Below are 25,288 nucleotides of genomic sequence, written 5' to 3'. Positions count from 1 at the left end.
CACTTCATATCCTATCCCTATCCCATCCCCCGGCGGTTATAATTAAAAACATATCAGGTACGGTAGGCTGGCGGCTCTTTACAGTTTACATGTCTTTATCCAGAGTTAATTACCTGCATCTTTATTTCAAGGTGCTTTCCCATGCCTTCCTTCCGAGCTGTTGCTGGTTTCAGTCGGGGCTAAATTTAAGACGTCATTACCCGTCCAGCCGGCTAGTAAACACTGTGCTGTTTGCAGACCTTCTACTTCCTGAAAAGCCATCTTTTCTATCTATGGTTTTATTTTCAAACATTCCCCGCTTGGCGTTGGGCGCACTTGCTAATAATATAACTTATTTACTGATATGAACCAAAGGTTTAGCCAACTAAATGTCGTCACTTCTGCTAAGGTGGGTCGTTGCGGGGTGGCACGGCTCGGGAAGCTTTATACTTACCAAGCAGGAATGGTGAGGTAATGGACTCCGAGGCTGTTACCGCTATATATTCTGCAAATCTCTCTCTCTCTTATCTCTCTCTTCCGTCATTTTCAAATTTCAAATTCAAATTCAAATTAGTTGCCTTCGCCTTCCCTAATTCCATTTTCTCACCCTACTTGCCATGTCGAACCGCGCTGTTGTCATTGTCGCCAAGGGCGAGGTGCAGATCAATGAGGTCACCGTCCCAAAGCTCCGTGATGATTATATTCTAGTCAAGAACCACGCCGTAGCTCTTAATCCCACAGACTGGAAGCACGTCGACTATCTCCCGGACGCTGGCGCCCGCGTGGGCTGTGACTATGCTGGCACCGTTCTTGAAGTTGGCTCTAAAGTTACCAAGGACTTCAAGAAGGGAGACCGTGTTGCAGGATTTTGTCATGGCGCCAATGCAGTTTACCATGAAGACGGTGAGTGACAGGGCTTCGTCCGGACTGGGGTGGGGCAATCTAACGCGGAAGATCATAGGCGCTTTCCAGGAAATTCTTACTGCGAAAGGCGATGTCCAGATTAAGATCCCGGACAACCTGAGCTTTGAAGAGGCGTCGACTTTGGTATGGAATATGTCAAACGATAGTACCTTTATCCGCTATCAAAAACTGACATTGCTCATTTAGGGTGTCGGAATTACCACTGTCGGCCAAGGACTCTACCAATCGCTCCAACTTCCATTACCAGGGAAGCCACAAACCGTGAAGACCCCACTTTTGATCTACGGTGGAAGTACAGCCACAGGATCCCTCGCGATCCAATATGCCAAGCTCTCCGGGTTGACCGTCGTCGTGACATGCTCGCCACGGAACTTCGCGTACGTCAAGAGCCTCGGCGCTGACGCCGCATATGATTACAACTCCCCGTCATGCTCCAAGGATATCAAAGAGTACACTAAGGGCCAGTTGGAGCACGTTTTCGATTGCATTTCCGAGGGAAACAGCACCAAAATCTGTGTAGAAGCCATGAGCTCGGATGGCGGTGTCTATAGCACCTTGCTAACCCTTGACGAAAAGACAGTGACTAGCATCAACAAGAATGTTCAGCTTAAAATGACTTTGGCGTATACCGTTGTAGGCGAGTCATTCAAGTACAAGTCGACGGAGATCCCTGCTGTGCCTGCGGATTTTGAGTTCGGCAAGATCTTCTGGGAGCTGTCGGCAAAGCTGCTAGCGGATGGGAAGGTGAAGGTGCATAAGCCATCTGTAAACAAGTTTGGCAAGGGACTAGAAGGTGTAGTCCAGGGGTTGCAGCATATGCGTGAGGGGAAAGTTAGCGCAGAGAAGCTTGTATTTACCTTCTAGATCAAGATAGTATGAAAATACCTTTGGAAACTGAAATCGGTCTGAAGGCATTTAAGAGCTAACTTTGTTGTTGTGTTTGTGGTGTTGAGAACATTAATTATATAAGTCATGATGAAAATTCTCATTTTGATTATACCTAAAAAAAAACATCTTAAACCAAAAGAGGTTCAAATCTAGAAAATCACTCGAGGTTGGAGTTGTCTTATAGAATTTCTCTTTTTTCTCCAATGTTTTGGCCTGTTGCTGTCTGGCGAAATTTATGCTAGTCACTTAAGTGTTTGTCCTGTTATGATTCTTAATATTCATTATACTACATTTTTACCAAGCGGCTGCAAAGACAAGGAATTGATATGCCTCAATCGAACAAATTGCGCCAAACTACCTATTGGATTCCCCACTACCATAGACATTTAAAAGGAGAGAAGTAAACCAAAGGCTCCTGCAGCCGCGACGATCCACCCCGTTGGAGAATGCCACGCCTTCATCGCATCGCCCGTCTGAGTGGCGGATGGCACAGCACCTCCAGTTGGAGTCGGGGTTCCACCTGGCTTGCTTGCGCCGCTGCCAGCTGTGCTATTGTTGATACCCGCGATGCCACCGTTTGCTGGAGCAATCTCCAAAATGTTGCTTGGGCCGGGGTTGAAATTGGCCTGGGCAAGGCCGATTTCCTGAGAATCCTCGTCGGAGACAAAATAAGCGTTGGCGAGGAACGCGCCGCCGAGGATATACACCAATTGTCCAGACTCAACTAACTCATCTTTGAAGCCGTTGATGAGGAATAGGCAGACTCCCTCTGGAAGGGTTCCTGGCGGCAGACCATAGCTGGCTAAGATACTCTCCGGTGGGTTGACAACGAGGGAGCTCATTGGAACATTAATAAGTTCGCCTCCAAATCCAAAGCTAACCACTGCAGGGCTATCGGCCATGGAGCATGCAGTCAGGGCGAAATCATATTCCTTTAAGTGGAACTGCTGGGTGATACCAAACGATTTTTGAATGGCTGTTGCAATCTCAAGCGGGAGCTTGATATCGAAGTTTCCAGTGTCGAGCATGACTCTGGTTGGGAGATGGGTTTCTATGGACTTGGTCGTCTTTCCATCATTGTACGAGATCGTGGTGAGGTTGACGGTCAGTCGATCGTAGAAGCCATCCCTTGGAATGACTGGCAGAGTTTGCAGGGTGCCAGTGTAAAGCGAAGTATCCACTCCGCCGAACAACATTGAACCAGTCTCAGAGCCAGTTTGGTTGAGATAGATGCTAACAGAGGCGGAGTTTATGACGCCGGACTTGTGTATGCTCTTAAGAGTCGTATCGTTTGATGGGATCCCGGGAAGGGCTGCACCTAACTGGCCATTGCCGCCGAATCCCCAAATGTTGATATCGCTGTTCGACGACTCATTTCCTGACCCAATCGGAATTTGAGTCAATGTCTTTCCTCCAAAGGTAACATCATCCGTGACCCAAGCTCCTTTCTGGGTTTCAATTTCGTACTGGGTGTACATGAGGTTATTATACCATTTTGACGTATCCGAAGTTGTAGGATCATAGGATCCATATTGGGTGCAGTTGCCGCCTTGACAGAAATCGCTTTGCGGCGAGTTGACGATGAGGTTTGAGCTTCCAGTGTCGACCACAACCATAACGGATTGTGGAGGACTTCCGATTGTGATATTGATGGTATAATCAAATCCTGCCTATGCTCTGGTTAGAATTAATTCAACTTAATTCCAAGTGTAGACTTACAAAGTAATTGTATATCGGAGTAGAATATGGAGATGTATCACGGCGATTTATGCCATAACCAACGACTTTGGGGTTTGCTCGTGCTGGTCGGAGGGTTAGAGCATCAGCAGATGCCAGCAGCAGGCTCAGCTCTACGAGTCTCATCGTGGCAGACTTCATGGTCACACGGGGCGGAGAAAGTGCAACTTGGCGTAGCTTATGTTTCTTGGAGTGTGTGGATAATGGAGGATATGATGGAGTGAAAGGGAATATGGTTTGATTATTATATACTACTCGATATTTCTTGTCGTGGGCCAAAGGGGTCAGAGCGAAGCTTTTTACGTACTGGACAAGCTTCTGAGACGAAGAAAGCTATCCTTAAATCCAGTTGAGGAATAGTGCACGATGCTTCGCCGCATCCTTCGCCCTTCTACCCTGCGTTCAGGTATATGAGAGCTGTGAAATGGGTCAGCATTTCCGCCCTATCCAGACGGCAATTTTCAGGCATTCCAATGAAAGAACCTATCGGCGCAGCTTAGACAGTCCGCTTGAATCCTACGGCTACAAGCGCTTTGTTTTAGTGGTCCACGTCTCAGCCCATAGAGTTTCCATACTTGTCAGCTTGTAAGCCAACAATCAGAAAGTTCAGGTTTGATCCTTCCTTGTCAAGGGTTCAATTCACATCCCAGCAACGGATAGAAGCGAAGTAAGCGCCCAAGATAGAAAAGTTAACCGCAGGGACTTTGTTATTGGCGGAAGAGTTGTTGTGTAGGAGCAAGCTTGGGTATGCTGACGGCAAGAATTGGAGCTCATGAAGTGGAAGTGGAAGCTAATTATACCTAATTATAGATTATCTTGGGGAATTATGTGGCTTGGCGGTGGTTGGGGAGATATCACAATCACGTGATCACGTGAATTATGGTACTATAAATAGCATGGGAGTTTCACTTATTGCCCTCGTGGTGTATATCACGGAATCTTGATTGTATTGGAGACTGGCCGTACTCGCTTTTCGTCCATTTTCCTCCTTCTTCTTCTTATCTATGCTTTTCATATATCCTTATATTTCTGCACGTGTTCTTCCTGACAATGGTGAGGATTATGTGAATCAACAGTGACTCTAGTACCTCTCATGATAGCCATGCCATTTCCTTCCTTTTCCCTGTGCGGATAAACTCGGTATTCGAACACTCGTCCGAGTGATAGCATATCATGTTGTGGATTGTACCAGACATATCTACGAGGACAGCGACGACGGAATGCTGAAGAGGGTAACTCCGGTGGCCATGGGCTCGAGAGCTGCCAATTCGTAGTCGTAGTATTTGTGACTGGTTAGATTCCAATTTCTGGGCGTTGCCACTGCCGTCCGTCGGGCCAAGAAGCCAAGGAACTCTAAAGTGACGACTCCTACCTTGCCGTGCGGCCTCTTCCTCTCTTTCAACTTCGTTTGGCAAGTTATATAGAGAGGTTACATGGACGGCGAGAGGGCTCTTCTTCCATAACGTTACATCACCTGCGGGGAAAACGATCACCGTCCCTATAACCCTACGGAAGCACCAAACCGCAGCGAATGCAGCTTGTTTTGCTGTTGCACCCTGAAGTTCTGTGTTGGCTTCTCGAACCCTTCTGAGGAGCTCCAACCAAACATCGCTTAGCGCCAACAGTTTAACCGGCGCTGCCCCATCTTTGGATAGTCCGAACTCATCCTATATTGGCAGCTCGATAATGCTTCGCCGGTCTCTGCTGCCAACTCTTGTCGCTGATTAATTCCTAAAGAGGTTTCTTGCGCGACCCGACTTCGCACGCGAATAAGCTTCGATTCCTTGCTTTTCTACACGTGATACTATCCTTCCCATTTAGGAATCAACAGGTACAAAATTACTGCATTGGGGTTGGTTTTGATATTGATCCGAACTTTGAATTTACGGTGGTAAATTTATATTATCCGGTCTACAAACTCCAGCCGCATGTCATTCTACCAGCGAGGGCGCGCATCAAAGCCAAGTATGCACTACTTTTTCCCAGGGCGAATGTATGTCGAGGCACATGGACTGTAAAGTTCATGTTGTCAGGGCTGCTGACTACCTGGAAACATCGGTACCGCGGTTCATGGTGTTATTACTGCATGAGGCAAGAGAACAGACGACATTAGATACACCTGGTATCCCATATTGTGGTCCACGAGAGAAAGTGGTATAGTGAGAGATAAACATATTTCGGCCCTCCGAACACGCTTAAGAGCAGACCCTGATAGCAGTTTTCTGGCCGTTATCTGCATTTTAACTCATCATACCATACGTGCCGCGGTTATCGCAGACAGCAGCTCATGGCTTGTAAGTGTAACCTCAATCCAATCCCGTTAGGCAAGTCGCAGAGAAGATTGCGGAGACTGTGCTGAATTACAGTTACAATCAAAAGCGGGGAGATGAGATCAGTATCCACTTTGCACTCGACTGGCCTCGCTGCTCGTATCGATATCCTGAATTGCGGGGAACCTTGGTTGAAGATCGTTGTTGCCGTGACCGGCACTCACCAGAGAGCATACCATAGCTACCACTTATTGCTATTATACAAACCAAATCCAACTGCCAGGACCAGATGGCGGAAACGTTGCATCGCTGATATGCCGTGAAGCTTTCGGTAGGGAAGGTAGGTGAACCCGGTAGCATACACTGTGGAGACCTCGAAGTTGACATCTCAACTTACTATGGTCATAATTATTCAATCCACTACATAAGATGCGCTTGCCCACTTGTCAATTTAAATAAAGCGAAATCAATCCAACTAGGACTTTATACTCAGCCTTGCCTTTTATCAAGATGCGTTCCCAGACACTTCTCACAGCAGCCGCCGCCATTGCGGTTGCCAAAGCCTCCAAGGAGGTGCTTGCTACCCCTCCGATGGGCTTCAACAACTGGGCACGGTTCATGTGTAACCTCAACGAGACGCTTTTCACTCAAACTGCAGACGCCATGGCCAGCAGTGGGCTGCTCGCTGCTGGATACGACCGCATCAACCTTGACGATTGCTGGATGCAGATGAGCAGGACTGATAACGGCACTCTTTTGTGGGACACAGAGAAGTTCCCACAGGGGTTGCCATGGTTAGGCCGCTACCTCAAGGAGAAAGGATTCCACCTTGGTATCTACCAGGATGCCGGTACACAGACGTGTGGCGGCTATCCGGGTTCCCTTGGATTCGAGCAGATTGATGCTGATACTTTCACCAACTGGGGAATCGACTACCTTAAGTTAGATGGCTGCAATGTCCCCACAGCTCCCGGGAGGACTGACGTGGAGACTTACAAGGATATATATTCCCACTGGCATGAGATCCTTAGCAAACAAGCCAACCCTCTCATCTTCTCCGAATCAGCACCAGCCTACTTCTGTGGTACGGATAACCTAACGGACTGGTATACAGTAATGGACTGGCTGGCAGACAACGGAGAGCTTGCGCGCCATTCATATGATGTCGCTACCTGGGGCGACGCAAACCCATGGTCAAGCATCATGTCCAACTATGACCAACAGATTCGCCTAGCTCGGTACCAATCGCCTGGGTTCTTCAACGACCCCGATTTCTTGGTCTCAGACTACCCGGAGCTCACCATCGATGAGAAGCGTTCCCAGTTTGCCCTGTGGGCGTCGTTCTCCGCCCCGCTCATTATCAGCGCTCACATTCCCGACCTCGGCAAAGATGAGCTTGCCTTCCTTACCAACAAAGATCTCATCGACGTTGACCAGGACGCCCTCAGCCAGCAAGCTACGTTGGCCAGCCGTGATAGCACCTGGGACGTACTTACAAAGAGCCTTGGCAGCGGAGACCGCCTGCTAACGGTACTGAACCGCTCCCCTGCCGCTGCCAGCACCTCAATCCCTCTTGCACAGCTTGGACTCTCGTCGACTTGCAACTTTGCAGTCAAGGATCTTTGGACTGGTGACGCTACTGGTCTTGTGTCTGGCGAGTTCAAGATTAAGAATGTCCCATCCCACGGAACCGTCGTATACCGCCTGACACCATCGAAGAACTCGTGCAAGACTGTCATCCCAACTGGCCTCATCATGAACACCTTCTCGATGACCTGTCTGACCGCAGGAGCTGCAAAGGGTAGCGAGGTTTCGTCCGCAAGCTGCAATTTCCCAAGCTCCCAGGTCTGGCAGGTGAAGTCTGATGGAAGCATTCGCAACCTTGCGGAACAGTCCAAGTGCCTCACTGACTCTGGAAACGGCCCCATCACCATTGCTCCTTGCAAGGGTAACCCAAACCAGAACTGGTCGTATGCTCTTTCTGGAGATCTCACGAACGAGGGCACCGGAAAATGTCTTACTGAAGGTGGGAATGGACAAATTACCACAGAAACTTGCAAGTTCGAGACCAACAGCCAGGTCTACGCGTTACCAATTGGCGCCAAGCTGCAGTAAGCGCGACCATGATAGGAGAGGTTTTATATGTAACAGCACACTATAGAGTTTATAGTCTATAGTTTATAGTATAGTTTAAAAGATATATACTATAGTATTCAATTCTATTTAACACAACTGTCGATTTATGATGGAGCTGTAAAATCGTCGGATCTATGGTAAACCCCTGACACCGTACTAAAACAACTAAAACCACTAAAACGGGTAGTCTCGCTTGGTGACCCTAGCTAAGTTAGCGTTGTTCCTGGTTTTTGTGGGATTTCCGGGGCAGGAAGGAGCGCAACCGCGTGCCGCGGCGCTAGTCTGTTTTGGCCAAGACAGCGCTAAACATTTGACTGACACGAAATCTGTACATGCCACACGGAAACAAATTGCTTGTTTGATCTTGGTGGTCTTGGCTTTTAGCCCTATAAGACCCATACGCCAAGTTTGTCTCAGTCCCTTTGGAATCATTTCACAAAGCTGCGCTCTTATCGTTTTTGCTGTTTTATAGCCCTGCGCAGGGGTTTTGCGCATGCCCAAAGCCATGCTGACACAACCTTTTCTGGCGTTGAAGGCTTCGCTGCGCCTGGTATTTCGAGCATTCTATTTGCGCAGGAAAGCCACTATTGCTGTGGTTACCCTTACTTTGCTTTGGCTTTTCTTATCTTCATGTCGGAGACCGCCATTGATTGACCCTGAGTTCGGCCTTGTGAGAAACACTACATCGGAGTCGAAATATGCAATCGCCACGTTCCTCACAGGGGGAAATAAAAAATCACTCAACGCCAAGGATTTGGACTCAAACCCTTACAACATTGCCACACGTGTTCTTGCATACCAACTTCTGCACGCTGAGGAGACGCGCTGCAACGCTTCTGTCGACTTTGTCGTTCTGGTCACGCCAAACGTGCCCAAGTACACCAGAGATCAGCTGACCGCAGATGGTGCTGTGGTGGTTGAAGCAAAAGATATTCCTCTCAGTTGGTGGGTCAGCACTGGCGTCACAAGATGGAAAGACCAATTTCTCAAGCTGCGATTGTTTGAGATGACTCAGTATGATCGGCTATTGTTCGTTGATGCAGACACGTTGATTAGAGGAAAGTTGGATGAGATATTCAACGAGCTTGAAGTTCAGAGGCCTGCGCAGACGCTTTCTCATCGCGTACGACGGGCAGACGAAGCACCGTTACCAGCGCAGTATATGTTCGCCGCGAGATCTGACAACCAATTCACTGGCGAACGTCGCCATCCATTTCCGCCATTGAACACTGAAGTCTTCAGCGCCGGCTTTTGGATAGCAGCACCTTCTCAAGAGCTATTTGACTATTTTCTGTCAATTTTGAAACATTATCGCCGCTTTGATCCCCATACTATGGAGCAGAGCCTCCTCAACTACGCCTTCCGACGAGACGGCCCGATGCCTTGGAGAGAGATGCATTACAAATGGAGCGCCACTTGGCCAAATTCTGGAGATGTTGAAGGGCACGTGGTAACACTGCACGAAAAATTCTGGAAAACTGGGCCACAAGATCTGCGGAAGTTGTGGCGAGAACAAAAGGGGAATATGCAGCGCTACTTTTCGAAGCACGGCAATTGATTGTTCAGTTTAAGTAGAGGGAAAGGAATGTGCGACGAAATCAAGCTGTTTGCTAGGCAGGCAGTTATTTTGCACCAATCACCGAACATGCTGCCACCGCTAGCATCGCTTTTGCGACGGTTAATCCACTTCAAGCTGGATACGACTGATGAAAGACATTCGATTGTGGCTCGCGACCAGGGCTGGCCGTCTCTGGCATCTGCCTTGTGTTATTAAATTATAATGATAATTGCTTGGAAGGTTACGCCTGTATTTTCAGGTCTTCTTCTGGATTGAGATGTGTAGTCTAGGATACCCTTTAAAGATGCTTGGGATGGGGAATGGAGCTGAATGCTCTGGCCGCGTGCTGATCTCGGATGGATCATATGCATCGCAAACTGCACCGATGGCAGCTTGGTAGTAGCCAGGAGCAATGCTAGTATATTAGTTATAGTTATATACCCTATTAGATAATGAAATCATGGTGTTATCACACAAAAAACCTCGTCGTTGTAAACATCATGGTTGTAGCTTCCTATATTGAAATTATCCCAATGCCTCGTGGTAAATAAACAATGCATTCTCTTGCATTGTCTCCTAGCAACCCGGCAAGCCAAATATGGTACCGCTCTTTGTCCAATGACAAGTACCCGAGGCCGATTGTAGGTCTATATCCTCAAAATAGATATTATAACACGGGAGATTCTTGCTGCAGCTAATTTCGCCCAAACGTCCGGACGTGCTACTAAGCGTCCCCGTGAAGCCACGGAACGTAATGTCGGATATTTCCATCTTGCTCGTACCTTTATTCTCGGCGTTGCCGCCGTTGTCCTGGGTAATGTATGGACCACGCTCCACACCAACGAGTTCAAAGTTGGAGAAAAGCAAGTTTCTTACTTTGCCCCAGCCGCCACCGCGTGGTTGGCCTTCGCTTTCGTAGGATGTCTGTGGAACAAGGTCGCCCATCCAGGTCTTAATATAGACACACCATCGCATAGGAAAGCCAGACCGAACCATCTGTAGTTAATTAGATGATATGTTCTCAGCGATAGAAGTATTTGGGGCCCACCTTAGCATTGTTTATTGTGACGTTTTCAACCGAGTTGTCCTCAAGATATTGACCAAGACTACCTATTGCGATACCATTGCCTCCTTCGCAGGTAATGCCGTCAATGGTTATATCGAAAGAACGCGGTTTAATAGCGACGCAGTCGTCACCGCCTTGGTATAAGAAGTTCTTCAGAGTTATGTTGTGTGCATCCATTGTATCTACAGGTGATAATATTAGATATGACCAGCCTAATTGGCAAACATGAGGAAGACTGTGTACTTACTAAACCCATCAGCATTTTGAACCCAATTAGATCCCGCTGGTGCGTTATTTGAGACTGCGCTACTGGTGATGTTTTCAAACGACAGGTTGGTGCCGTTCATAATATTGATAGCCCAAAACTGTGGCTGCTTGACAAAAAAATTGTCCACAGAAGAATCCGTGATATTCCATAGCACAAATGGCTGTGATAGGGGCGTTAGAATGAATTCGCCATATCAGGTGCTGTACTTCCAAAACATACCATGGGACGCCCTTCTGTTGATTTGCCCTTGTCTTCATCGTACCAAACATCTCCGTTGCCATTGATGCCTCCGCTATTGTATCCATCTACGTGGATATTATCCCCCGACAGAATGAAGCCAGCCCGATGGTTTTGAAAGGCGATGTAGTATGAATTCTGGCGCCAATACGAAGTATCATCGGAAAACTGTAGTGTTGATAATTCGAAAACAGCTTCTATTGATATGAAGAGAAAGGGGAACAAACCAGCCACTTGCCCCGCCATTCGACTTTGACATTGTGCAGAGCTGCATGGACCTTCTCCCCTATCCAGTAAACTTGATCGTCTGGGAAGACGATTGTTGAATCACGAGCACACTTTTCGAATGCTTTACGAATGTTATGAGCATCATCTTTTTTATTACCTCGAGGCAAGACGGTGCAAGTATGATGGCCATGGACAGTCGATACATGAACGCCAGGTCCCCTCGTGGTAGTGGCTGCAGCAGTGACTATGGGAGCTGCAAGCGCCCACAACGCGAGAAAAGGCAATGGAGTGAGCATAATACTGAAAAGAGGGCAGTCACAATAGACACCGTTCAATAAACACTTAACATTAGATTCTCAGCGGGTACCAAGCTCGACACCTATATTCTACACTCGGTACATGTTCAGCCGACCTTTGATATTCGAGTCTGACAGTGGCGCCGAAGGCTACATTTCCAAGAATACCAAGCAGGTTATAGCACCGAATAGCGCCTCCCTAACATGTAATTGGCCATGTAATTGGAGGAAGAAATGGGCATCTAAATTTGCGCCTGGCGTCAAAGTGGTTTTAGCTCTGTAATGGCGCTAGGGGACTTGGATTGCGGAGGAGATCTAAGGTTACCCGAGTACCGCAGCTTGACATGAACCCCGCATTGTAGCGAGGTGTGGGGGATGTGGGGTACCACCAGCAACGAAAAGGAGTAACTATGCTCGCCATAGAAGCCCATTAACTCTAAATACATACCACCGCTCTGCTGGAAGATATGATCGGGCCAGCGGAAATTAATTGGTTGCTCTACCAAGTGCCGCATCGTAGCCCCGGCGAATGTGGTTTAGCCGAACAACTGACCGTGTTTTTTGTTGCAATGACACAGCACTTATACCGAAGGTCGGATTCTGGTATCCCGGTGCCCGAACTCAAACTTGGCAGTTGCATTTCATGAAAATGGTATCCTGCGCCTGCGAATGTTTTTTTCCTCGGGACGGTAGCTGACACGCAAGACAGATCTTTCTCCCATAGTTCAAAGTCGCATATCTCAATCGCCCAGCTCTGGCCAGAATGCTACTGTCTATGTGCATTGTGCAAATCCTCACAGCCACAGCCTTTGCTGCTTCATGCTGGAGGGATACGCCATGTGCAGGCCCTTCTCGCACGTCATTCCCGGGCCCGTGGGAGTCTAACATATTTGCCCCAGCGTCCCGGACACTCATTCCAAAGTCTGTTCTTTCGCTGCCGCTCGGAGACATTGTTTCGCAATACATAGCCGGTTCTAATATTTCCCTCCAGACCAATGATGGGCAAGGCGTGGTTTTTGACTTTGGCCTCGAGGTTGGAGGAATTATAACAATTAACTACACGCTCCATGGCCCTTCTGCAACTCTGGGGCTCGCATTCACAGAAGGGAAGCAGTGGATTGGCCGAAAGTCTGATAATTCCAATGGCGGTTCTGGAGCAGATGGTGCCTTAGTCACCAATATCACCTCTGCTGGCCGTGGATCGTACGTTATGAATGATACGCATTTACGTGGCGGCTTCCGATATTTAACAGTATTTTCTGATGCTTTAGCTGGTACTACAATTGAGATAAATGGTATCAGTCTTGAACTCAGCTTCCAGCCGACATGGTCAGACTTGAGAGCCTACCAGGGCTACTTTCACAGCAATGATGAGCCTCTCAATAAGATATGGTACGCTGGCGCTTATACACTACAGAGTAATACAGCACCGGCTAATACCTGTCGCCACACTACGAACCTCAAAAGCGGTTGGCTGAACGACGTAACCTGTGGCCCAGGGGATACTGTTCTTCTTGATGGAGCAAAACGTGATAGATGGGTCTGGATAGGAGACATGGGGGTTGCCGTGCCGAGCTCTTTTGTGAGCACTGGCGACATGGAAAGCACAAAAAATGCACTCCAGGTTATCTGGAGCAATCAGGTGAGCATCCTGCAGATGCCTACTTATACACATATGTTTTACTTACACGGTTTAGTTAACAAGCGGTGCCTTGCCCAAGGCAGGGCCCCCATATTTGAGTTCAGATAGTGACAGTATGTGGACTCCAGATCCCAGTTCCTCGTTTCGTCAATGCTGATAATTCTCGTTAGCCTACCACATGTGGACTATGATTGGTACATATAACTATATTTTGTATACCAAGGACTATGAATTCCTCACACAGAACTGGCCTCGCTACCTAAAAGCCATGAAATTTGTCTATGACAAGGTAACACCAGCAGGCATCATGAACGCCACAGGCCAGGGTGACTGGGGCAGATGGACATATAATACCGAAGCCAGCTCAGCAAGTATGCTGTAAGTAGTATTCTAGATTTCCGTACACGTGAAAAATGCTGATGCCTTACATCAAGGCTTTACCGAACACTACGAACTGGCGCCGCTCTGACGTCTTGGGCACCTGAATTACTGAAAACCAACATCACAGCTGAATACACCGAGAAGGCAGACAATCTGCAGGTAGCAATCATGGAACAATTCTGGAACGATACGCGCGGTGCTTTCAAAGACAGCCCATCAAATATATCGCTATACCCCCAAGATGCAAATAGCATGGCAATCGCGTTTTCGGTCGTCCCACCAAAGGGCAATTACGCAAAACGCGTTTCGGACTACCTGGCGAATAACTGGACCCCAATCGGTCCCATTTGCCCAGAGCTTCCCAAGAATGTATCGCCATTTATATCTAGCATTGAAGTAGAAGGCCATTTCCAAGCCGGGAGACCAGATAGAGCACTGGAGTTGATGAGAACGCTTTGGGGCTGGTACCTCGGCAACCCGAATGGCACAGAATCGACTGTTATCGAGGGTTATCTGTTGGATGGCACGTTTGGTTACCGCGGCGATCGTGGATATCGCAACGATCCCTCTTATACATCGCACGCCCATGGCTGGAGCAGCGGCCCTACCTCTGCGCTCACGGAGTATATAGTTGGGTTGTCAGTCACCAAGCCTGGCGGGGAGGAATGGGAGTTGACACCAGCCACATTTACCCATCTCTCGACAGCTGAGGCCGGATTTACCACAAGCCTCGGCAAGTTTTTCGCGAAATTCAAGGTTGAAAAGAAAAAAGTCACAGTTGTGTGGGATACGCCGCATGGCACCAAAGGCTGGGTCGCGCTTCCTGGCAAGAGACCCCAATGGGTAAAAGGGGGGAAAGGCACCGTAGTTATCCGGATTGACTGATAGAATATAAAGATGCGCGTATATGTAGAGATGGTATTATGAGAACCTTTATATCAAAGTGTCGGTAGGTGCATATACGACGATGATGCTTTGTCGCTTTTACTTCTGAGCTGAGGCCTTTCCCTGGCCTAACTTTCTCGCAGATTCTATATTAGTGCCTCAGGCCTAAATCAGACACTGTAACGCGTAAACGCAGGGTGAGCAAACGCGTTGTACACCTGTCAAGTATTCACACTTGAGCAAGAAGATTTATCCATCTTTTTCTTCTTCTAGACCCCCCGACACCTTATTCTGGATCCTGAAGAGATGTGCTCTCGCGATTTATATCTCTACACGTGCGGATACGTCCAGAAGGGCGAATTCCGTCAATGTGACGAGAGATATGAGGTCCAATCCGTTCTTCAGTGTAGCACCACTGATGAAAAACGAATCCCCTCCCGCAGCTACTGTCCAAACCACTTAATAAAAGCGAATAAAGTTGCACCTTCGTTCAAGGAGCCCATTAGACTCGACTTTGTGGTCGAGTCTAATGGGCTCCTTGTAGTTTGGCAGATTATTCTGTCTTCCAATTATGGAGGGACATACTTGGCCTGTGATTTCACGTTCAAGATATAGACAATGAATTACTATATCATGCTGCCAGGCATACCGCAGTTTCCCAGTTTCGCATATCTACCATTCTCTCACCTCGCCCCCGGGTCCCACAAACCCAGGACTGACCCATGCCTCGGCATCCACGCTCAAACGTCTCACCATGTCCTCATCAATCTCGATCCCCAGCCCAGGGCCCTTCAGCAACCCAATGTATCCATCCTTGACGTCCCAAACCTCCGGGTTAGTTGTGTAGCTAGACAGGTCCTGGCTCCCGGCGTTGTAGTGGATCCCAAGACTCATCTCCTGGATAGCAAAGTTTGCAGAAACCGCATCGACTTGGATATTCGCTGCGAGAGCAATAGGTCCAAGAGGGCAGTGGGGTGCCAGCGCCACGTCTATGTGAAGTAGTCAGTATGCGAGCATCGGAGACTTTCATACACTGGGGGATTCGGAGTCGAGATCTGAGCCGGCACGGGATATTTACACACCATAAGCTTCACACATCGTCGCAATTCGCCTCATTTCTGAAATCCCTCCACAATGCGAGATATCCGGCTGCGCAATATCCACAGCGCCCGCCTCGAGGAATCTCTTAAAATCCCACCTCGAATGCAACCTTTCGCCCAGAGCAATCGGCGCCGTCGTCAGCCGGCTGATCTCCTTAATGCCCTCCATGTTCTCCGACAGCAGTGGCTCCTCGAGGAACATTGGCTGGTGGGGCTCCAGAAGGCGTGCGAGCTGCTTGGCCATCGGCTTGTGCACACGGCCATGGAAGTCGACACCAGCATCGAGGCCGAGCGCCTTCACAGCCTTGACACGCTCAACACAGCTGGCGAGGGCGGATGGAGAGTCCATCCAACCGAGGTCTTCGGTGGCATTCATTTTGACTGCTGTAAAGCCCTGGGCCTTTCTGGCTTTGCTGTTCGTAGTTAGCGCTGAGGGAGGCCATTGGTACGATGGAGATACTTACGCTTGGATTTCCACGTCGCCGGGACGGTCGCCACCGATCCAGGCATACACTTTGATAGTGTCTCGGACCTTGCCCCCGAGCAATTGGTAAATTGGGACATTGAGTTTTCTAGCCTTCAGGTCCCACAACGCTATGTCAATGCCAGATAGGGCGCTCATCAAGACTGGGCCGCCTCTGTAGAAGCCGAAGCGATAAAGAAGCTGCCAGATATGCTCGATGTCACTGTAGAAATAGTTAATAACACTCTTCAGTCTATACTGCGTTTAGTTGCTGGTGCATACTCTGCCTCCATGCCAATTACTCTCGATCTGTATGCGTCGAGACATCCCTCGACCGCCTGTGTGTGACCCTCCAGGCTTGCTTCTCCCCACCCCGCATTGCCATCTTCGTCTACTATTTTCACGAATAGCCACCGAGGCGGAAGGCGGAAGTACTCAACAGTCTTAATTTTTGCCATATTTACAGTGCGATGTATGTTTGTGCCTATAAAGTCGTCAACTTTTAGTATTTATAGAGGATTCGTTCCCCATATTTGTGACAACTCACTAGCACCAGTCAGCCCCATATATCGGCAGTTACTGGCAATGGAATTATATTATGATTTTGAGTTCCTAACAATCACTTTCAGTGGCGTTCTACTTAATTTGTTCAATATTCGAGCGATACATTAGGATTCAGTTATTTATTTATGTGGTTATATAATAAGTATCATTCCATAAATTCTGTAAATTATCTCTAAAGGGCTTTTGGGGTAACGTATTTCACATACGAGTGGCGCATACAAACGAGTGGCGCACCAAAACACCAAAAACGCGTCAACTTACTTACATAAACAATGGCACCACCAACTCAACCTAAGTCCTCTAATCAAGAGGGTAGGATACTTCTAGCTATTCAATCAATTAAAGAAGGCCATATTCAAAGTGTTCGAGCTGCTGCAATGTCGTACGATGTCCCTGAAACAACACTTAGACGACGCGCCCGTGGTGGTATTTCTCGACGCGACTCTACCCCTAACTTACAAAAATTGACTCCGTACGAAGAGTCAGCTCTTGTTCAGTATATCCTCGACCTAGATTCGCGTGGATTTCCGCCCTAGCCGCAAGATGTGCAAGAAATGGCTGACCTTCTACTCTCTAAACGAGGCGAGGGCCCTGTTGGGAAGAACTAGACTACAAACTTTATAAAGCGCCGTACGGAAATCAAAGCAAAGTTTAGTCAGAAGTACGATTATAAACGAGCAAAATGTGAAGATCTAAAGATAATTAAAGGGTGCTTCTCCCTCGTACGAAACACAGTTGCAAAATATGGAATTCTAGAGCAGGATATCTATAACTTTAATGAAGCAGGTTTCGCAATGGGAGTTATTGCTACTGCAAAGGTAGTCACAAGCTTAGAAGCAAAGAGCCGTCTAAAGACTATACAGCTAGGGAATAGAGAGTGGGTGTCAATTATCTAAGGTGTCAATTCGTACAGATGGGCACTCCCGCCGTTCATTATTTTTAAGGCGTAGAATCACCTCTCTACATGGTATGAGGACTCGGGATTGCTAGACAATTAGGTGATTACACTAAGTGAGAATGGGTGGACCTCAAATTCAATTGGGTACAAGTGGATTCAACACTTCGATCAACATACAAATGCTCGTACGATTGGAACCTATCGCCTTCTTATTCTTAACGGACATGAGAGCCACCTCTCTGCTCAATTTCAACACTACTGTATAGAACGGAAGATAATCACCCTCTATATGCCACTACACTCCTCGCACATTCTTCAACCACTTGACGTTAGCTGCTTTACTCCGCTAAAGCTTTCGTACGGACGTTAGATTGAAACCTTCGTACGGAATAGGCTAAACCATATCACAAAGCTTAAGTTCCTCTCTGCATTTAAAGAAGCATTCAAAGCTACATTTATAGAGCAGAACATTAAGAGCGGATTCCGAGCTATAGGGCTAGTTCCGTACGAGCCGCAGAATGTCCTCTCTCACTTGAATCTACACTTAAGGACTCCAACCCCTCCTATAGTTGAGAGTAACAACTAGACCTCAAAGACTCCTCAAACTATAAGGGAGCTTAACTTTCAAACAGAGCACATTAAGAACCGCATTGTACAACATTAGAACAGCTCTCCTACCTCAATTAATGATGCTGTTAGCTGCCTTGTTAAAGGGGCGGAAATGATGATGCATTCTGCTATTCTACTTAAGGCAGAAGTTAAGGCTCTACAGGCTGCAAATGAACAGAAAAAGAGGAGGGAAAGGAAGCGTAAGAGGCGTATAATGCAAGGGGGCAGTCTCTCCGTACGAGATGCAGAGGATATACTTCAGAGTGCTGAGGTTGATGCTCAAGTCCGTACGGAGGTAGCAAGTGAGACTACTCGGCAGGAGGGTTCTACAGGCCGACAGCGGCGATGTGGCACATGTGGTAATATGGGGCATAATGCTCGTACGTGCGAGAGGCGCTAGGAATCAATTGCAATGGAATAAGGGTCATTATGTAGGGTGGTGGTAGTATAGTAGTAGTAATAGTCACATTTTGGTGTTTTGGTGCGCCACTCGTTTGTGTGCGCCACTCGTATGTGAAATACGTTACCTTTTTACCCCTCATCTGAACCCCATACCCCACACACACCCGATGTCGGGCAATGGCGAAATGATTTTCCGGTTGGCACTAAAACTATAATTAGGCGACAAGCTCTCATCAACATCGGTTTTGGGAAGAATTCCTGGCGATGTCTCAAGATCAGCTAGTATTCCCAAAGACTTAATCCATCAACAAAATCCCTGACGATATAATTTTTCACATCATTGAGTGGGTTCCAATATATCACAAGAGCGACCTTCCCATTATGCCTAGACAGCTCTTTCTCCGCTGGATCTATGTTCCCAGCGTCTCTGCCAACTCAAAATGCTAGATTTCGACCAGTGGAGTGATTAATACGTGGTTTCTGGCCCACAATTATGGACAACTATCTCTATGGAGCACTATAAACCAAAAAGGCCGCAAAACCGGCAAAGCCAATCCGCTCCATTGCCCTTGTCTGGCCTCCGACCCGTGGGGCACCAGAGTAACTCATGTCCCTAACTCCGAGGTCTCCAGCTCGTCTCAATCGTCAAACCCAGGAAGATCTCGCGCCGTAGATATTCTGGTATTACATTCTATGTCCTACCGTTGAAATCATTTTGGGGAAATAGTCCGCCGAGAGCAGTAACACGAGTAGTCCTGTAGATAAATCATAATGTTTATGAGGCCACAGGGGAAAACCGCTTTGTGCTCGTATAAAATAAGATGAAATACCTCGCATGTAGGGGCCTGTGCTCATACATTTGGTAATGCAGAGATGCTTAGCAAGGCCGTTTCGAGCCATATGTGGCGGTAAGGCGTGGAAGAAGGTAAAAACGCCAAATCCCGTCCGGGGTTAGGTCAGCCGATGTGGAGCTTTAGGTGAACATTAACTTAACGTAGGGGCAGCTCACTCGGAGCCTCTGCTAAAGTAGGTTAGGTTTGTACGCCAAGATGTCAACCTAGGTTCGTCAGCTACCCCTTTGGGTTAACCCAGTTGGTTTGAGCTGTGTACCCCTGCTCTTGTGTGAATTAGATCAGCATTATAATGATCCTTCGGCGAAGGATCAGGTCAGCCAGCATACAAGTTACGGTCCGCCCCCAAGAAGGTTATCATTTGGGTGCAATCATGTAGTTAATCCACCTCTTCGTATTGATATCTTGGGCTTGAAATGTCTCATCCCCAGCCATGTATCACACCTCGTAATTGGTTGCTTTGATTTTTACTTTAGTTGAAGATGTAGATCATTCCATGCACCGCAATCTTGTGTAGACGTGCGTACGATGAAATAGAACCACCGAAAGCGACATTTTGGAAAGCTAGACAATTACCCCATGATATAGAATGCTTATAAAAGGACGCAAGTTCCCTCGAGTACAATATCTGTTTAGTTCCATCATCCTATCAAAATTTCTAAGCACCCGCCTGAATACTACATTATGCAGTTCAATACCTTTCCAACCATTGCTCTTCTGCTCCTAGGCCACCTCTCTCTTGGAGAAGCTGCAACGAACGGCTACACGAAGACCTGCAATTCAATTCGATTTACCGACCATCCCACCAGAGGGTCATCATGGATAATTGTGGCCAATTGCAAGCAAACCAACACCGTCTACAACGTTGATACACAACTCGCGCTTGACAAGTGTTTCGGTGTTTCCAAAGGCAAAATCATCATTAAGGCGAAGTGAGATGTCCCACGTCATTTGGTTAAAATAATATAATTAACTAATACGTATCTACAGTGGTGGCTTCAGCTCGCACTGTCGTAATGGCAAATTGAAGAACGGTGTGTTGACTGGAACCTGTAAGGACGGTTCAAAGGATGTCACGAGCTCAGTTATTCTAAGTAGGTCTCTATTCTTGAGAGTTATAGTTTAATTGCTAACGGCGGTTAAAAGACAACCATATTGCAAACCAGAATGGACCTATGAGATGTTGATTAAAGGCTCCGAAGAACGATGGATTAATGCCTCGGATGTTGGGTAGTAGGGGATAGGATTGTTCCGAGGTGCAACTCTAATAAGGGAGACGCTGAGATGTAAAGGAGTCTAAGATAGCATAAGCCAATAAGATACGATATCGCATCTCCAGCCACGTTTATAGATCTGACCCTCCTATTCCTAGCCATCTGTGTTTATAACCATTACTTAAAATGGGAGGATGCAACCTGGTCACTAGCATTGTTCTCAGTCCTACGGCGCTTCGATGCAACCCAGCAATTCCTAACTTCGTACCTTCACTCCGTGTTGGTAATATAAAGTACTGAGTAGTATTTGAAGGGTTTAGGTGGACTATGAGAGGGCAAGGAATACCTTTTGTATTCTGAATTATGCTAACTATCCGCTGCAGGTCCGTCTATGTATAACCATGCTCCACGCTCGCTGTGTGGTATCATCTCCAATGTGACCAGATCGTATTTCCAAAGCGCTGCCAAAACAAAATGGCCCAGCATCCCCAAAACGGTTCAAAACTAATAACAAACGCTAGTGGCATCCCTCCTTCCAGTCTCCCCAACACCAAAGCCGCGTCGATTCTCCTGGTCAAAGAATACTATATCCTCGACGTCTCCAGCCACTCAACCAGCCCACACCCCATCCACTTCAGACTCTCAATTCGCCTCCTGATCCGCCAGCCTCTCAACGTGCGTTTTTCGCTTTCCAAAATTGCACCCCCGCAAGGATAACCAACGCAACTCCCGCGAGCAAATACACCCCCAGCGTGCACATCCACACCTTCGCATATCTCTCCTGTTGATTCCACGTCACCACCGCTGCATTTTGCGCCACTCTTATGTATAGCTTCTCCCTTATCCTGGCTAGGTTTCTCTCTACCCGCGAATATACACGCGTACGTCCGGCGGCGTTATTAATAGGCGGTAGCACAATATCTGAGGGATTAATTAGAGGCGTGGGTGGCGGAGTGCTTGTCCCGACAGTCAAGATGCGGTGGGGTACTGGTTGTTGTGTGATAACAGGGTTGGGCGGGCTGTATGGAGGAGTTTCTGTGTAGAAACCGGCGACGCGGGTCGTTTCTGTGGGCTGGGCTGTGGCCGGAGTTTCGGGGGGAGGGGTGGCGCCAACTGGTTTTCGGTGATCATGGGAGGAAGCGCGGATAGTGGCTTCTGAGTCTGTGTCTGATAGCTCGATGGTATGTATTATGGCGCCTGTGTCTGTGTTTGAGGGTTCAGCGGCATGTGTTGTGGCTTGTGGGTCTGTGTTTAAGAGGTCGATGCCGTCTTCAAAAAGCGGATCTTGAGGGTCGTTCATTGTGAAGATGGATGGGGGAGTTTAATTGACAGTAAAAGGGAATGATTGATGGTATGCAATATTCTGAAGTGTACGAGATAGGTGTTTGGCTGTGGGCTCTTGATTCCTGGTGCTTGATGTTCAATTCCGCAGGATATGAGCAGTATATCCCGCAGTAAAGAAGTAATAACCAAGTTTGTCTAAAACGGAAAGAGCGTTGCAGATAGGACAATATCTCTAACGCTCCTTCCTTGACACTTCTCATATGAACTTACAGCACGAGGCAGTCGCAACCCACGACAACAAAACTAAGGTAGTTGTTAACAATTGTAAAACAGTTTTTACTGTCTTCTATTGATTTAAGTGGCTTTTCAGTGTATACAAATATCATCTATACGAAGTATATATTCAGATTTTTAATAAATTTATTTATTACCGAAATTTATTTGAAGTAAAGAATCAACTACAAGTATTAGTTTTTAACAATTTATCCCACACCATAAAATATATCAGTAGATCAATGTACATTCTCATTCATTCTTATTTTCTTAAATTTCTATATTCACACAACTACTATTTTAGGAAGGAGCGGTCTTATCTAAATGGGAAGCCACGCTGAGTCGTACCTTGACTCAGGACATCTACGGATAGAAAACAACCAACCAACGCCAGCCATTCACCAACAACTTGAATTCTCACCATAACAATAGTCAGACTTTGCACATAATTTATCCCAAGGAAACAAGCTACAAAGATCGATGATACGAAGCAAAAGTACATTTCACAATCCCAATCACGCAGAATAATCACAATCCAAAAGAACGAAGCCAATAGTATAGGGAATATTTATTACGTCTGTATGTATACATGGCCAGGCCCCTGTCCACATCAGATGGGAACCCAAGCACATGAAAAAATTAGAATTAGCGCATCCCCAAAGACCACCTCCCATCCCACCAAGCCCTCCCATTATCTAAAACTGCGCGCAGCTACTCCCCCTCTCCAGCTGCGCGTCTCTCCGTCCATCCAATTATCTCTCTATCTATCCAAGATGCGTAAGAGTATCTAGTAGTAGATTGGCTTCTCCGGGTCGGTGAAATCGTAGATGACGACAGAGTGGGGTTTAGCTCCACCACGAGTCTTGTAGAAATCGGTGAAGTCGATGGTGCGGTTGAAGTTCAGAGCGCCATTGTCCTCGATATCGATGTAGAGGGCCTTGAAGTCGGCGGGGGTGTTGATGATGCCGATCTCGCCGGTCTGGACGAAGTAGTCGGTAACGACGAGGTGCTTCTGGTCGGGGGAAACCTTAAGGTAGTGGGGGCCGATGGTGGGCTGGGTGACGTTGGGGTCGTCGAGGCGCTTGACGTTGTCGAGGTCGGAGATGTCGAGGGCGGCGATGTGGTTAGCGGTGGTGAGGGTGAAGTAGGCGAAGCGGCCGTCCTGGGTGAGATCGGAGTAGATGGCGATGGTGTCGCGGGCCTTCTCGCCGAGGTCATAGAGGAGCTCGATGGTGCCCTGCTTGCCGTCCTTGTCGGTGCGGAAGGGGTAGATGATCCAGACTTGTCCGAGGTGGACGGCGGTGGCGATGGCGGCGGACTCCTTGTTGCCGGGGATGAACTTGACATCCTGGATACCGCCACCGTTGGGGATGGTCAGGGTGCGGATGATGGAGCGCTTCTCGAGGTTCCACAGGCGGAGAGTGTTGGCGTGGATGATGCCTGCGCTGGGCTTGAGGATGGTGACGGGGACGACGAAGTCAGAGGTGAGGATCAGGTTGGCATCCCAGTCGATGGAGAGACCGTGGGGGGCAAAGGTCTCGCCGAGGATGTTGATGGTGCTGGCCAAATCTTGCGGGTGTTCAGCGATGATGTTGAAGTCCTTGTCGGTCTCGACGAGGCGACCTGGGGAGGTACCGACGGTGGCTGGGAGGTGTTAGAATTGGTCAAATGGGCAATAGAAGCGATGGTACTTACAGCCCATGTAGGTGATGAAGAATCCTCCATCTGGCTTGGCGCGGATCTCATCAGCGATGGAAGAGAGCACAGCACGGTTGCTCTTCTTGAAGGTGGGCCTGTAAGGGTCGGTGGTGTCGAAGTAGAAGGCCGTGTCTTGGGTCTTCAAGAGCGACAGGAGACCACCACCAACGATGGTCTTGCCGTCAAGGCTGGGGCCCAAGTGATGAGGGCTGTTGCCGCTGCTGGGCACCTCAGTCAAGTGGATGAATTCACCAAAGGTATCCTTGTCACATGTTAGTACTGATGCAGGGGGGTGGCGAAACTTGAAATCAAACTCACATCATCCAAACTGTAGGTGGCCAGGAAATCCGCATATCTCTGATCAGCTGATCCAGTCCAGAAGTAGCCGACCTTCTTGGGCTTGAGGTTGCTGCTGGGGATCTTTGCTGCGGGGATCGGAGGAAGGGGTGCCTGCAGGATTGGGGTTGGTGGCACAACTTGGTACAGAAGCTCACTGATGCCCGAGATGTAGGGGATCAGAGGTGGCAGGCTGAGGTCAGGGACCGGGTTGGCAAAGGCCACGGAGGCCAAGGCGGCGAGAGCAAGAGCGGCGCGAGCCATGACAATGATGACAGCTGGTGGTGTGGGTGGATAGTGGAAAGGTGAGAAGGTATTGAGAAGGTATTGAGAAGGTATTGAGCGAGTTGATGTGAGTGAGTGATGAGATGAGCAGGATTGAGCCAATTCCCTCGACTTATATAGAAGATCAAGAACTGCCCTCGCCCCTTTTCTCTTCAACCTCACCGACACGAGCGTGGGGGCTCCTTCGGTCAGCAATCCGATGCCAAGAATCAATAAAAGACGTGCTTCGGAGCTTTGTGGTGGAAAATGAGGGTTTTCCGGATTTTTTCTGGGTATCCGTGAAGCTATCTCAATGTCGCCATCGAGGTGGAAAGGAGAATATAAAAAAACGACGAGGGTGAGGGGAGAAGGAACGGTGGGGAACGATGGAGGAAAGCTTGATTAGAGTAAGGATCGACGATGCAGGAGCAGGATCTCAGTGCCGGATGACCCTGAATGGATTGGGGACGGCGTGACGGGGAGCCGGGAGAGGGGAAATGATGGGAATGGAGAAGATAGAACTGGCAGGGGGGGGGGATGGGGGAATATGGATGATGGAGATGAAGGATGTGCACTGAGCAGATGCATGGCATCGATAGCTCGTCGTCGGGGTGGCGACCCGGAGGAGACGGCGAGGATGCCAACTCAGGAACTGGCTGAGACATTTGCAGCAGCTAACAGGTGACGTGACAGCTGGCTAGGCAGAAATGCCAGGGCAGGAAGGGAAGATGAGCAGAAGGCTTGAAGATCACTCCTGGAGTGGAAGAAACGAGATGAGACTGATGATGAGATGATGGGCAGAGATGCGCCGAGATGAGAAGATGTGCAAGATGCTCC

At 48.2% G+C, this 25,288-nt stretch overlaps 10 protein-coding genes across 10 annotated transcripts; 5 read left to right on the top strand and 5 right to left on the bottom strand.

Annotated features, from left to right (window-relative positions):
• Positions 1-259: 259 nt before the first annotated feature.
• Positions 260-1,848, top strand: VE01_04926 (uncharacterized protein). Its single transcript, XM_018274392.2, has 3 exons — positions 260-882; positions 941-1,026; positions 1,090-1,848. Exons 1-3 carry the CDS (start codon positions 597-599, stop codon positions 1,765-1,767), a joined length of 1,050 nt encoding a protein of 349 aa, XP_018130822.1. The 5' UTR covers positions 260-596; the 3' UTR covers positions 1,768-1,848.
• Positions 1,849-2,120: 272 nt separating this feature from the next.
• VE01_04925 (uncharacterized protein) lies at positions 2,121-4,308 on the bottom strand. Its single transcript, XM_018274391.2, has 2 exons — positions 3,511-4,308; positions 2,121-3,461 (listed from the first exon to the last, which is right to left on the bottom strand). The coding sequence occupies exons 1-2, from the start codon at positions 3,667-3,669 to the stop codon at positions 2,178-2,180; spliced, it is 1,443 nt and encodes a 480-aa protein (XP_018130825.2). The 5' UTR covers positions 3,670-4,308; the 3' UTR covers positions 2,121-2,177.
• A 635-nt stretch (positions 4,309-4,943) lies between these two features.
• Positions 4,944-8,026, top strand: VE01_04924 (uncharacterized protein). The gene has a single exon (XM_018274390.2). The coding sequence runs from the start codon at positions 6,309-6,311 to the stop codon at positions 7,911-7,913; it is 1,605 nt and encodes a 534-aa protein (XP_018130824.1). The 5' UTR covers positions 4,944-6,308; the 3' UTR covers positions 7,914-8,026.
• Positions 8,027-8,252: 226 nt separating this feature from the next.
• On the top strand, positions 8,253-9,955 carry VE01_04923 (uncharacterized protein). Its single transcript, XM_018274389.2, has one exon. It carries the CDS (start codon positions 8,428-8,430, stop codon positions 9,490-9,492), a length of 1,065 nt encoding a protein of 354 aa, XP_018130827.1. The 5' UTR covers positions 8,253-8,427; the 3' UTR covers positions 9,493-9,955.
• Positions 9,748-11,309, bottom strand: VE01_04922 (uncharacterized protein; the record flags this gene model as incomplete). Its single annotated transcript, XM_018274388.1, has 5 exons — positions 9,748-9,907; positions 10,211-10,488; positions 10,541-10,740; positions 10,806-10,986; positions 11,046-11,309. The coding sequence occupies 5 exons, from the start codon at positions 11,307-11,309 to the stop codon at positions 9,748-9,750; spliced, it is 1,083 nt and encodes a 360-aa protein (XP_018130826.1).
• A 1,041-nt stretch (positions 11,310-12,350) lies between these two features.
• On the top strand, positions 12,351-14,530 carry VE01_04921 (uncharacterized protein; the record flags this gene model as incomplete). Its single annotated transcript, XM_018274387.2, has 4 exons — positions 12,351-13,229; positions 13,285-13,342; positions 13,400-13,607; positions 13,664-14,530. 4 exons carry the CDS (start codon positions 12,351-12,353, stop codon positions 14,493-14,495), a joined length of 1,977 nt encoding a protein of 658 aa, XP_018130829.1. The 3' UTR covers positions 14,496-14,530.
• Positions 14,531-15,167: 637 nt separating this feature from the next.
• On the bottom strand, positions 15,168-16,539 carry VE01_04920 (uncharacterized protein; the record flags this gene model as incomplete). Its single annotated transcript, XM_018274386.2, has 4 exons — positions 16,341-16,539; positions 16,060-16,281; positions 15,578-16,008; positions 15,168-15,484 (listed from the first exon to the last, which is right to left on the bottom strand). The coding sequence occupies exons 1-4, from the start codon at positions 16,514-16,516 to the stop codon at positions 15,168-15,170; spliced, it is 1,146 nt and encodes a 381-aa protein (XP_018130828.1). The 5' UTR covers positions 16,517-16,539.
• Positions 16,540-20,066: 3,527 nt separating this feature from the next.
• VE01_04919 (uncharacterized protein) lies at positions 20,067-20,665 on the top strand (the record flags this gene model as incomplete). Its single annotated transcript, XM_018274385.1, has 4 exons — positions 20,067-20,314; positions 20,373-20,476; positions 20,549-20,612; positions 20,659-20,665. The coding sequence occupies 4 exons, from the start codon at positions 20,067-20,069 to the stop codon at positions 20,663-20,665; spliced, it is 423 nt and encodes a 140-aa protein (XP_018130738.1).
• Positions 20,666-21,266: 601 nt separating this feature from the next.
• On the bottom strand, positions 21,267-21,896 carry VE01_04918 (uncharacterized protein; the record flags this gene model as incomplete). Its single annotated transcript, XM_018274384.1, has 1 exon — positions 21,267-21,896. The coding sequence occupies one exon, from the start codon at positions 21,894-21,896 to the stop codon at positions 21,267-21,269; it is 630 nt and encodes a 209-aa protein (XP_018130739.1).
• Positions 21,897-22,856: 960 nt separating this feature from the next.
• On the bottom strand, positions 22,857-24,463 carry VE01_04917 (uncharacterized protein). The gene is made up of 3 exons (XM_018274383.2): positions 24,170-24,463; positions 23,849-24,113; positions 22,857-23,797 (listed from the first exon to the last, which is right to left on the bottom strand). The coding sequence occupies exons 1-3, from the start codon at positions 24,449-24,451 to the stop codon at positions 22,941-22,943; spliced, it is 1,404 nt and encodes a 467-aa protein (XP_018130740.1). The 5' UTR covers positions 24,452-24,463; the 3' UTR covers positions 22,857-22,940.
• Positions 24,464-25,288: the final 825 nt, after the last annotated feature.

Source organism: Pseudogymnoascus verrucosus (genome assembly GCF_001662655.1).
Source record: "Pseudogymnoascus verrucosus strain UAMH 10579 unplaced genomic scaffold scaffold_19, whole genome shotgun sequence".
In the NCBI taxonomy this organism is placed as follows: domain Eukaryota; kingdom Fungi; phylum Ascomycota; class Leotiomycetes; order Thelebolales; family Thelebolaceae; genus Pseudogymnoascus; species Pseudogymnoascus verrucosus.
The sequence above is the reverse complement of the archived record's forward strand: the minus strand, read 5'-3'. Positions and strand labels throughout refer to the sequence as shown.

Bases quoted from the DNA above. Each gene is read 5' to 3' on its own strand.
- VE01_04923 (XM_018274389.2), top strand. From the start codon at position 8,428: ATGCCCAAAGCCATGCTGACACAACCTTTTCTGGCGTTGAAGGCTTCG.
- VE01_04917 (XM_018274383.2), bottom strand. From the start codon at position 24,451: ATGGCTCGCGCCGCTCTTGCTCTCGCCGCCTTGGCCTCCGTGGCCTTT. The intron at 24,114-24,169 runs GTGAGTTTGATT...ACATGTGACAAG, and splicing joins CCACCTACAGTTTGGATGAT to GATACCTTTGGTGAATTCAT. The intron at 23,798-23,848 runs GTAAGTACCATC...AACACCTCCCAG, and splicing joins CTTCATCACCTACATGGGCT to CCACCGTCGGTACCTCCCCA.
- VE01_04924 (XM_018274390.2), top strand. From the start codon at position 6,309: ATGCGTTCCCAGACACTTCTCACAGCAGCCGCCGCCATTGCGGTTGCC.
- VE01_04926 (XM_018274392.2), top strand. From the start codon at position 597: ATGTCGAACCGCGCTGTTGTCATTGTCGCCAAGGGCGAGGTGCAGATC. The intron at 883-940 runs GTGAGTGACAGG...GGAAGATCATAG, and splicing joins TGCAGTTTACCATGAAGACG to GCGCTTTCCAGGAAATTCTT. The intron at 1,027-1,089 runs GTATGGAATATG...TTGCTCATTTAG, and splicing joins TTGAAGAGGCGTCGACTTTG to GGTGTCGGAATTACCACTGT.
- VE01_04925 (XM_018274391.2), bottom strand. From the start codon at position 3,669: ATGAAGTCTGCCACGATGAGACTCGTAGAGCTGAGCCTGCTGCTGGCA. The intron at 3,462-3,510 runs GTAAGTCTACAC...ACCAGAGCATAG, and splicing joins CTCCGATATACAATTACTTT to GCAGGATTTGATTATACCAT.